At 47.4% G+C, this 11,933-nt stretch overlaps 1 protein-coding gene across 2 annotated transcripts in view; it reads left to right on the top strand.

Annotated features, from left to right (window-relative positions):
* LOC140482688 (zygotic DNA replication licensing factor mcm3-like) overlaps nucleotides 1-11,933 on the top strand; it is a 43,985-nt gene continuing 32,052 nt past the window's right edge. For both annotated transcript variants that reach the window (XM_072580207.1, XM_072580206.1), the window contains exons 1-5: nucleotides 1-152; nucleotides 2,983-3,095; nucleotides 8,035-8,243; nucleotides 8,775-8,905; nucleotides 11,691-11,929. In XM_072580207.1, the coding sequence (XP_072436308.1) occupies nucleotides 81-152; nucleotides 2,983-3,095; nucleotides 8,035-8,243; nucleotides 8,775-8,905; nucleotides 11,691-11,929 (764 nt within the window). In that variant the 5' untranslated portion in view covers nucleotides 1-80. The remainder of the gene's footprint in view (nucleotides 153-2,982; nucleotides 3,096-8,034; nucleotides 8,244-8,774; nucleotides 8,906-11,690; nucleotides 11,930-11,933) is intronic.

Raw genomic sequence — 11,933 nt, 5'->3', positions numbered from 1 at the left:
TTCTCTGATTGGTCGCGGGTTTTTCGCGCGTAAGTCAATCCCACGTGACTGGCTTTGGCGGGAAAGCTGCAGCGGTGGAAATGGCGGCGGTGGCGGAGGATCCGAACCTGAGGGAAGCTCAGAGACAATACCTGGACTTCCTGGATGATGAGGTGGGCGATAGGGGGCAGCGCTGGCGGGGCGGGGTTCTGGGGGAGATCGGCCGTGGGTTCCCCCCACCCCCCCAAAACCCCGGGGCTTGGGTCTGCTCTGTCCCCGGGAGGTGATCACTTGGCCCCTTTCACCCTAACCCCCCCCCCCCCCCCACTCCCCTTGTCCCATAGCCCCCCCCCCCCCCAGACTCCACACCGTCCCCTCCCCATAGTCCCCCAGACTCCACACCGTGCCCTCCCCACAGTCCCCCAGACTCCACACAGTCCCCTCCCCATAGTCCCCCAGACTCCACACCGTGCCCTCCCCACAGTCCCCCAGACTCCACACAGTCCCCTCCCCACAGTCCCCCAGACTCCACACCGTCCCCCAGACTCCACACAGTCCCCTCCCCACAGTCCCCCAGACTCCACACCGTCCCCTCCCCACAGTCCCCCAGACTCCACACCGTCCCCTCCCCACAGTCCCCCAGACTCCACACCGTGCCCTCCCCACAGTCCCCCAGACTCCACACTGTGCCCTCCCCATAGTCCCCCAGACTCCACACCGTGCCCTCCCCACAGTCCCCCAGACTCCACACCGTGCCCTCCCCACAGTCCCCCAGACTCCACACCGTGCCCTCCCCACAGTCCCCCAGACTCCACACCGTGCCCTCCCCACAGTCCCCCAGACTCCACACCGTGCCCTCCCCACAGTCCCCCAGACTCCACACCGTGCCCTCCCCACAGTCCCCCAGACTCCACACCGTGCCCTCCCCACAGTCCCCCAGACTCCACACCGTGCCCTCCCCACAGTCCCCCAGACTCCACACCGTGCCCTCCCCACAGTCCCCCAGACTCCACACCGTGCCCTCCCCACAGTCCCCCAGACTCCACACCGTGCCCTCCCCACAGTCCCCCAGACTCCACACCGTGCCCTCCCCACAGTCCCCCAGACTCCACACCGTCCCCTCCCTATAGCACCCCACAACAAGCCATGGCCCACCCCATTCATTCTCCCACTCCAAACCATGGCCCCATCCCTTGCCCATCTACTCCCACAACCGTCCGCTCACTTGTCTTGTGCTTCAAGTACCCTCTTGTCCTGAAACGTGAATGTCCCCTGGCCTAAAGTAAAACAAAGAACTGCAGATGCTGGACATTTGAAACAAACCATTGCAGGATTTCCTAATGAAACTCAAAACATCTGGTAGCGTCTGTGGGCAGAAAATAGAGTTAACATTTCACTTCCAGGGGCTCTTCCTCCAGTCTTCTGGCCTCTGATCTCTGTCCCTGTACCTCCTCCCTGTTGCCAAGCAACATCCAATCTTATTTGCCTGACTCATGTCCTCATTGTTCATAATTTGTCTCAAGAATGTTTTGAATGTTTGAAATTAATTATTATACATGGAGCACAGACAAGAAGTGAGAGACCACTCTGTCTCTCAGTCCTGCTCTACCTTTTAGCAAGATCAAAGCTGATCCAATTACTCTGGTTCTTTAGTTACTCCCTTAAGCATTTCTTCTCTCTTACTTATCAAGTATCTATCTCTTCCTCAAAAGCTTCACAGTTACTCATTCATCATGCTGAAACCAAAGTACAAAGAGATGTGAAATATAAACCAGGGATGCTGGAGAAGTCAGCAGGCTGGCAGCATCCACATAAAGAGTCAGAGTCAAAGATGTACAGCATGGAAACAGACCCTTCGGTCCAACCCATCTATGCTGACCAGATATCCCAACCCAATCTAGTCCCACCTGCCAGCACCCGGCCAATATCCCTCCAAACCCTTCCTATTCATATACCCATCCAAATGCCTCTTAAATATTGTAATTGTACCAGCCTCCACCATATCCTGTGGCAGCTTATTCCATACACGTACCACCCTCTGCGTGAAAAAGTTGCCCTCGTAGGTCTCTTTTATATCTTTCCTCTCTCACCCTAAACCTATGCTCTCTAGTTCTGGACTCCCCGACCCCAGGGAAAAGACTTTGTCTATATATCCTACCCATGCCCCTTGTAATTTTGTAAACCTCTATAAGGTCACCCTTCAGCCTCCATAGAGTTAAAAATCACACAACACCAGGTTATAGTCCAACAGGTTTAATTGTAAGGATATTATCTTTCGGAGCACCACTCCTTCACCAGGTTGTGGAGGACACAGTTGTAAGACACAGAATATTTGCTATAAATTCTGTGCCTTACAATTGTGTCCTCCACAACCACCTGATGAAGGAGCGGTGCTCCGAAAGCTAGTGTCCTTCCAATTAAACCTGTTGGACTATAACCTGGTGTTGTCTGATTTTTAACTTTGTACACCCCAGTCCAACCGGTTGTCAGCGTATAGAGAATGAGTTAAACACATTGGGTCTGATTTGATCTTATTCAAAAGAACCTACAGCACTTGAACTGCAGTGATTTAAGAAGGCAGCTCACCATGACCTTCTCAAGGGTCACCAAGGACGGATAATAAATACTGGCCCAGCCAATAATGCCCATGTCCCATGAATGAATTTTTAAAAAGCAGTAGTGGTTCTGAAGATGCTGACAGACATGTCACGTTTATGCAGCGTTTTGTTTTTATTTCATTCCTTTTCATGGGTGAAACTGCCTCTGACATAACCAAGTCAGTCCAATTTGAAAGCAGTCACCTGATGAAGAGTTGTCAAGACTCAAAACTCTTGTTTGTTTTGTCTCCATGGATACTGCTCTGATTCCAATAATGTTTTTCACCTGTCACCAAAGATGGTTATGTCCCTGATGATGATTTAATTAGTTGCTTTCGCAAGTTTTTGAATGGTAAAGAAGCAGCTGAAGGAATTTCAGACGAAGTTTTTGTATTCATGTCCACAGCAAGACCAGGGGATTTACCAAAGTAAGGTGAGGGACATGATCAATGACAACTTGTACCGACTGATTGTCAACATCAATGACCTACGTAGAAGGAATGAAAAAAGAGCAGCAGAGTAAGTACCTTTCTAGGTGCCCTTACCTGTATTTATTTTGCTTCCTCATTATTGTATACTGTTCTTGTCTTAAATTAAAAATCTTACCAGTTAGGAGCTGGGTCAGGCTTCATTCTGCTTGAACATGCTCAGCTGTTCAGTAAGATAATAATTGATCTTCAGTGTCAGCTGTCACTTTTTCCAATCAGTTTTATATTCCATTATCGATCTCAGTCCACAATGAACATCCTTTGCTCCTTTCGGCAGCCTTCTGACACTGTTTCCAGGCCAATTAGAAATGGATGATAAATGCTGGCCAAGCACCAAAGTGGCACGGTGGCTCAGTGGTTAGCACTGCTGCCTTACAGCACCAGGGACCCAGGTTCAGTCCCAGCCTTGGGGGACTGTCTGTGTGGAGTTTGCACACTCTCCCCGTTTCTGCATGGGTTTTCCCCCCACAGTCCAAAGATATGCAGGTCAGGTGAATTGGCCGTGCTAAATTGCCCGTGGTGCGAGGTGCATTAGTCAGAGGGAAATGGGACTGGGTGGGTTGCTCTTCCGAGGGTCGGTGCGGATTGGTTGGGCCAAAGGGCCTGTTTCCACACTGTAGGGAATCTAATCAAAATGCCAGCCCTATCCACGCCCTACGGATAGGTAAGAAAAGAAAACAAATTCCAGAGATTCTCAATCCTCGAACTAAGGAAATTTCTTATCTATTTGAAAAGCAATTTTTAAATGTGCTGGAGCTGGTGGAATAATCATGAAGTATCCGTTTCTGCATTGATATTCTGTTCCATTTTCTTGTTCCAAGAGATGTACAACATCCCATGAGTCAGTTCAGCCCATCATGCTCATACTGGCTGTTTGAAGGGTCTAAAAATGTGTTGCTGGAAAAGCAAAGCAGGTCAGGCAGCATCCAAGGAGAAGAATAATCGACGTTTCGGGCAAAAGCCCTTCTTCAGGAAATGTTGAAAGGGTCTATCCAGTTAAGCCCCAATAGTTAGCTCCGTCACTGCTAGCCTGCAAAGTTTCAAGCATTGAACGTAGAACATAGAAAAATACAGCGCAGTACAGGCCCTTCGGCCCTCGATGTTGCGCCGACCGAAGCCTACCTAACCTACACTAGCCCAATAATCTTCATATGCTTATCCAATGCCCGCTTGAATGACCATAAAGAGGGAGAGTCTATCACTGATACTGGCAGGGCATTCCATGAACTCACAACCTGCTGAGTAAAGAATCTACCCCTAACATCTGTCCTATACCAACCTCCCCTTAATTTAAAGCTGTGTCCCCTAGTAACAGCTGACTCCATACGCGGAAAAAGGTTCTCACTGTCAACCCTATCTAAACCCCTAATCATCTTGTACACCTCTATCAAATCGCCCCTAAACCTTCTTTTCTCCAATGAGAACAGCCCCAAGTGCCTCAGCCTCTCCTCATACGATCTTCCTACCATACCAGGCAACATCCTGGTAAACCTCCTCTGCACCCGTTCCAGTGCCTCCACATCCTTCCTATAGTATGGCGACCAAAACTGTACACAATACTCCAGATGCGGCCGCACCAGAGTCTTATACAACTGCAACATGACCTCAGGACTCCGGAACTCAATTCCTCTACCAATAAAGCCCAGTACGCCATATGCCTTCTTCACTGCACTATTTACCTGGGTGGCAACTTTCAGCGATCTGTGTACAGGGACACCAAGATCCCTCTGCTCATCCACATTACCAAGTAGTCTACCATTAGCCCAGTAATTCATCTTCTTGTTACTCCTACCAAAGTGAATGACTTCACACTTAGCTACATTGAACTCCATTTGCCACCTTTCTGCCCAGCTCTGCAACTTATCTATATCCCGCTGTAACCTGCCACTTCCTTCTTCGCTGTCCACCACTCCCCCGACTTTCGTATCATCCGCAAACTTGCTCACCCAACCTTCTAGCCCCTCCTCCAGGTCACTTATAAAAATGACAAACAGCAATGGTCCCAAAACAGATCCTTGTGGAACACCGCTAGTAACTGCGCTCCAAGATGAACCTTTACCATCAACTACTACCCTCTGTCTCCTTCCAGCCAGCCAATTCCTAATCCAAACCTCTAATGCACCCTCAATGCCATACCTCCGTAATTTTTGCAGTAGCCTACCATGGGGTACCTTATCGAACGCCTTGCTAAAATCCATATACACCACATCTACTGCTTTACCCTCGTCCACTTCCTTAGTCACCTTCTCAAAGAACTCAATAAGGTTTGTGAGGCACAACCTGCCCTTCACAACACCATTCTGACTATCCTTGATCACATTATTCCTATCCAGATGTTCATAAATCCTATCCCTTACAATTCTCTCTAAGACTTTGCCCACAACAGAAGTGAGACTCACTGGCCTATAGTTACGAGGGCGGTCCCTACTCCCCTTCTTGAACAAGGGGACCACATTCGCTATCCTCCAGTCCTCTGGCACTATTCCTGTAGACAACGACGACATAAAAATCAAGGCCAATGGCTCCGCTATCTCCTCCCTAGCTTCCCAGAGGATCCTAGGATAAATGCCATCAGGCCCAGGGGACTTATCTATTTTCACCCTTTCCAGTATTCCCCGGACCTTTTCCCTACCTACCTCAAAGCCATCCATTCTAATCACTTGTGACTCAATATTCACATCAGCAACAACGTCCTGTTCCTGAGTGAATACTGACGAAAAGTATTGATTTAGTGTCTCTCCAATCTCCTCTGCCTCCAAGCACAACTTCCCACTACTATCCTTGACTGGACCGATACCTACCCTAGTCATCCTTTTATTCCTGACATACCTATAGAAGGCCTTTGGGTTTTCCCTAATCCTACCAACTAAGGACTTTTCATGTCCCCTTCTCGCTGCTCTTAGCTCTCGCTTCAGATCCTTCCTGGCTACCTTATAACTCTCAATCGCCCCAACTGAACCTTCACGGCTCATCTTTACATAGGCCGCCCTCTTCCCTTTCACAAGGGATTCCAATTCCTTATTAAACCACGGCTCCCTCACAAGACCCTTTCCTCCCTGCCTGACTGGTACATACTTATCAAGGACACCCAATAGCTGCTCCTTGAACAAGCTCCACATATCATTTGTGTCCTTCCCTCGAAGCCTATTTTTCCAATCCACACATCCTAAGTCATGCCTCACCGCATCATAATTCCCCTGCCCCCAGCTATAACTACTGCCCTGCAGTGCACACTTATCCCTCTCCACCACTAGAGTAAAAGTCACCGAGTTGTGGTCACTGTCCCCGAAGTGCTCACCTACCTTCAAGTCTAACACCTGGCCTGGTTCATTACCTAGAACCAAATCCAGTATGGCCTCACCTCTTGTTGGCCTGTCTACATATTGTGTCAGGAAACCCTCCTGCACACATTGGACAAACACCGACCCATCTAACGAACTTGAGCTGTAGCTTTCCCAGTCAATATCTGGGAAGTTAAAGTCCCCCATAACAACCACCCTATTACTTTCACTCTTCTCCTGAATCATCCTTGCAATACTTTCCTCTACGTCTCTCGGACTATTAGGAGGCCTGTAGAAAACTCCTAACATGGTGACTTCACCTTTCCTATTTCTAACCTCAGCCCAAACTACCTCAGATGGCAAGTCTTCCTCCATCGTCCTTTCCACCGCTGTAATACTATCCTTGACAAGCAATGCCACACCTCCCCCTCTTTTAGCCCCACCTCTGACTCTACTAAAACATTTAAACCCTGGAACCTGCAATAGCCATTCCTGTCCCTGTTCTACCCACGTCTCTGTAATGGCCACAACATTGAAGTCCTAGGTACCAACCCATGCTGCAAGTTCACCTACCTTATTTCTTATACTTCTGGCATTGAGGTATACACACTTCAAGCCACCTTCCTGTTTACCGACACCCTCCTTCGAGTTCGATGCCTTGTTCCTAACCTCCCTACACTCAAGGTCCTGTACCCTAAAGCTACAGTCCAGGTTCCCATGCACCTGCAGAGCTAGTTTAAACCCTCCCAAAGAGCACTAGCAAACCTCCTCCCAAGGATGTTGGTGCCCCTCAGGTTCAGGTGGAGACCATCCTGTTTATAGAGGTCCCACCTTCCCCAGAAAGAACCCCAGTTGTCCAGAAACCAGAATCCCTCCCTCCTGCACCATCCCTGTAGCCACGCATTTAACTCTTCTCTCTCCCTATTCCTCGACTCTATCACGTGGCACGGGTAACAGACCAGAGACAACAGCTCTGTTCGTTCTAGCTCTGAGCTTCCAACCTAGCTCCCTGAAAGCCTGCCTAACATCCTCACCCCTCTTCCGACCTATGTCGTTGGTGCCAACGTGGACCATGACCTGGGGCTGCTCCCCCTCCCCCTTAAGGACCCGGAAAACACGATCAGAGACATCACGTACTCTTGCACCTGGGAGGCAACATACCAAACGTGAGTCTCTGTCGCCCCCACAAAACCGCCTATCTGTGCCCCTCACTATTGAGTCCCCAATAACTATCGCTCTACCTTTCTCCGCCCTTTCTCGCCTGCGTACTTTTATAGAGAAAAAAAACCTTCCCAGGTAAGCTAGCGCGGCACCAGCTTTCGGGTCCGGTAGGCGTTTAAAAAAAAACTTTAAATTTTAACCGTGTAAAAAAATAACTGGACTATACCACGACTTAAACTAAACACCATCAGACAGCCGTTACCTGCTCCGCCGAGAGATCATTGAACTGATTTATTTTCAGAGTTATCATTGAATTTGTAGCCACTAGCTTTTAGTGCATTCCAGATCAAAGCTCACCTTTTTGTTAAAACAAACCTCATGGCTTTGGTTCTTTTTCCAGTAAATCCTGTCATCTCTGGTTCCTGACCCTTACTGCTCTCAAAACTGAAGTTTGAGGGCTTTGGTTTAACGTTTGAAAACCTGATGCTGATGCACTGAGCAATTAACCTTTGTCTGATTTTCTCTCAGACTGCTGAGCAATTCCTTTGAAGAACTCTTGGCCTTCCAGCGAGCGCTGAAGGACTTTGTTGCCTCAATTGATGCCACCTATGCCAAACAGTTTGAGGATTTTTACGTTGGACTGGAAGGCAGCTTTGGATCTAACCACGTCAGCCCACGAACCTTGACCTCTCGGTTTCTCAGCAATGTTGTGTGTGTGGAGGGAATTGTGATCAAATGTGAGTGTCTCATTGGGTGAGACTGGGTGCTGCTCTCCATTTGTATTTTGTTTTGTTAGTGAATGTTGGCATTTGGTTCACATCGAGTGAGGAAAATGAACATGTAGTAATCAGTTCATAGCTTAATGCTGCATTGTGAGAATGATTCGTTGCTAGTAATGTTAAATTAAAGACAAACTGCTTTTCCAAGTGGTTCCTGTGGTTTTGAAAGATCTCCATGCACCATTTGAAGAACAAGGAGTTTCCTTGGGTTTGCAATCAACCTTTCACTTCAATCAGTGCTGCCAGATACTTGTTGATTGTTGGATGCAGTTTGAGATCTTGCTTGTGTTATTTGGCTGGATAAGATGTGCTTTAAAATAACTTGAATATTTTAGCTGGGATGAGGAATAATGAGCTGGGTGGTAAGTGTAGATGCCCTTTGTCCCTCGTGTGACATTGTAAACTCTTGTCTCCTGCACACTACATCGAGGTGAACAGTCATTGTCCTTAAACGGAATTTATCACTAATGCTGTCGGTTCTCATTGCAGGTTCACTAGTGCGTCCCAAAGTGGTCCGTAGTGTCCATTACTGTCCAGCTACAAAAAAAACCATTGAACGCAAGTACACGGATATGACATCGCTTGATGCCTTCCCCTCCAGCGCTATTTACCCAACAAAGGTGAGGTATCTGCAGCACAGTGTGAAGGGGCTAGCCTAGTTTCAGGGTTTGATAACATATACTCTTGGACCCCTGGAAATCAGTCACTTTCAGTTCTCTCAGGCTGGAGGTTCTGAGCTGTGCAGTGAGGGTGGGACAATCTTACAGGCTGTGGGGTAGCCAAGAGTGAACCTGTCATTTAGACTGAAGAGCAACTTATGATACTGTTGGCATGAATATTTTTAAAGTTCTTAAAACAAAACCAACAAATGAATCTTTCCCACAAATCACAAAGCTACAAGATAATAAAGGGAGTGGAGATGGTGCATAGTGATAATGCCACTAGATTAATAATTCTGAGACCTGGGATGATGTTCTGACACTGTGAGGATGAATCCCACTATAGCAGCTGCTGAAGTTTGAAATCAATATAATCAGAATTAAAAACTAGCTTAAGGATAACCATGTAACCATTGATGAATGTTGAAATAGTGCATCTAATTTGGCTAATGTAATTTTAGAGAAAGATATCTCATCCTTACCTGGTCTGACCTATATGTGCCTCTAGATTACTTACATTAGATTACTTACAGTGTGGAAACAGGCCCTTCGGCCCAACAAGTCCACACCGCCCCGCCGAAGCGTAACCCACCCATACCCTACATCTACATCTACATCTACCCCTTACCTAACACTATGGGCAATTTAGCACAGCCAATTCACCTGGCCTGCACATCTTTGGACTGTGGGAGGAAACCGGAGCACCCGGAGGAAACCCACGCAGACACGGGGAGAACGTGCAAACTCCACACAGTCAGTCGCTTGAGGCGGGAAATGAACCCGGGTCTCAGGCGCTGTGAGGCAGCAGTGCTAACCACTGTGCCACCGTGCCACCCACACTAGATTCTCAGCTATATAGTTAATTCCCAACCGTTCTCTGAAATAGAGTAAAACATTTTACTTATGTCAAAGCCTCTGCAAAGGAATGAAGTTGGACAAACTCCCTTGCAATGACTGTGACATTGGAATCGACAGTAGTAACCCGAACAAAGGTCTCCTTGCCAACACCTTTTACAAAATTAGGAGAGCTATGTCATGCTTATTGAGAAACTGCCTGATAAGGTCTTACTCCTGAAGCCGTTATGTCCCAATTTCCCAGATGCGGCCATATATGTTAAATTGGTGCACAGTCAGGAGATCTGATTTGGAGATGCCGGTGTTGGACTGGGGTGTACAAAGTTAAAAATCACACAACACCAGGTTATAGTCCAACAGGTTTAATTGGAAGCACACTAGCTTTCAGAGCGACGCTCCTTCATCAGGTGATTGTGGAGGGCTCGATCGTAACAGAATTTATAGCAAAAATTTGCAGTGTGATGTAATTGAAATTATACATTGAAACATTGATTGTCTGTTAAGCCTTTCATCTGTTAGAATACAGTAATAGTTTCACTTCTTTCATGTGTAAATCACAAAACCCTTTTTTTAAAGTTGCATTCTTAGGTTAGCTGTTAACAATGGTGATAGCTAGACAATATGTTGAAGATGTTGACCCCCTGTGTTCTCTGTCTATGACCTGATGTTTAAATTGATTCTAATCTAAAAAGTGAGATAACAGTTTTACTTAAATTCATGCAGTTTTTGAGCTCAGAGTTCTACATGAATGTATGCAGTTTTTGAGCAAAGTGCATTGTAACTCTGCAAGTACAAATTCACCCCACAAAATATATGTGTGCATGTGGGTCTTTGTCTGTCTGTGTGTGTGTGTCTGTCTGGGGTAGGGTGTGTTTGTGTTTGTGTGTGTGTAGTGAGTGCAGAGTGTCTTAAGTGTGTGTGTGTGTGTAAAATGCAATGGTGGTCACCTGTAATGTGACATGCAGATCAGATGCAGTTGTCCTCCCAGTATGTTCGCCACAACTTGAATGGTGTACCTGAGGGTGGCAAAAACACAAGAATGTACTTCATTTGGTGACGTAAGGGTCCATCAGCAAGAATGGCTTGACAGCAGCACCACTGACCCATTCTGTCTGAGTCATGAAAGGCCTAGCTGCTGAGCTGAGTAGGTGGAAGGTGATAAGAAAAAAATTACGTGACCTTAGAATCACAGAAACTCTATAACACGGAAGCAGGTCATTTAACCTATCAAGTCCTCATAACACTCCAGAGGGCATCCCACCCTCCTACCCTATCCCTGTAACCCTGCATTCACCATGGCTAATCCATCTAAACTGCAAATCCTTGGACTGAGAGAAGAAACCAGAGCACCTGGAGGAAACCCATGCAGGCGTAGGGAGAGCATTCAAACTTCCCAGAAACAGTCGCCCATAGTGGGATTGAACCTAGGTCGCTGGCGCTGTGAGACAGCAGTGCTAACCACTAAGACATCATATTGCCCTCAATTGGCTTCACCAATCACAGAGGCATTTGCCTGTGACTATCAGTACGATTGAAACCACCTTCACATTGAGAATTCTCCATCATGTCATGTGGGAATGCCATTGTGTTACATGGGACAGATTTTGAGTATTTTGATCTGAGGCACTGAGAGCCGTCAGCAGCAGCCAATTCTACTCCAACCCAATCTGCAGCCTCATGGCCTGGCATATCCCCAGCTCTACAATTAACCTTAAGCCAGGGGATCAACCCTGGTTCAGTGGAGAGCGTTGGTGATCGCTTTGGGCTGCGGTGAAGTCTTGAAATGCTGCCTAAAGTTAGTGGTATTTGTTTTGAAAGAATCTGAGCAGGAAGCTAACTAACCATTTCTGCTTGAGCGTTGTGTAAGCCTCAGTGTATTCATGTCCTATAGGATGAAGAGAACAATCCCTTGGAAACAGAATTTGGACTGTCCGCTTACAAAGACCATCAAACGATAACCATTCAGGAGATGCCAGAGAAGGCTCCTGCTGGCCAGCTGCCCCGCTCAGTTGATGTTATTCTGGACAATGACCTGGTGGATGTGGTGAAGCCAGGGGACCGAGTTCAGGTCATAGGCACCTACCGCTGTCTGCCTGGAAAAAAGAACAGCTACACCTCAGGAACCTTCAGGTAC

This window comes from Chiloscyllium punctatum, chromosome 11 (assembly GCF_047496795.1).
Source record: "Chiloscyllium punctatum isolate Juve2018m chromosome 11, sChiPun1.3, whole genome shotgun sequence".
NCBI lineage: Eukaryota > Metazoa > Chordata > Chondrichthyes > Orectolobiformes > Hemiscylliidae > Chiloscyllium > Chiloscyllium punctatum.
Note: the sequence above shows the minus strand (reverse complement) of the source record. Positions and strands in the feature narration are given on the sequence as shown.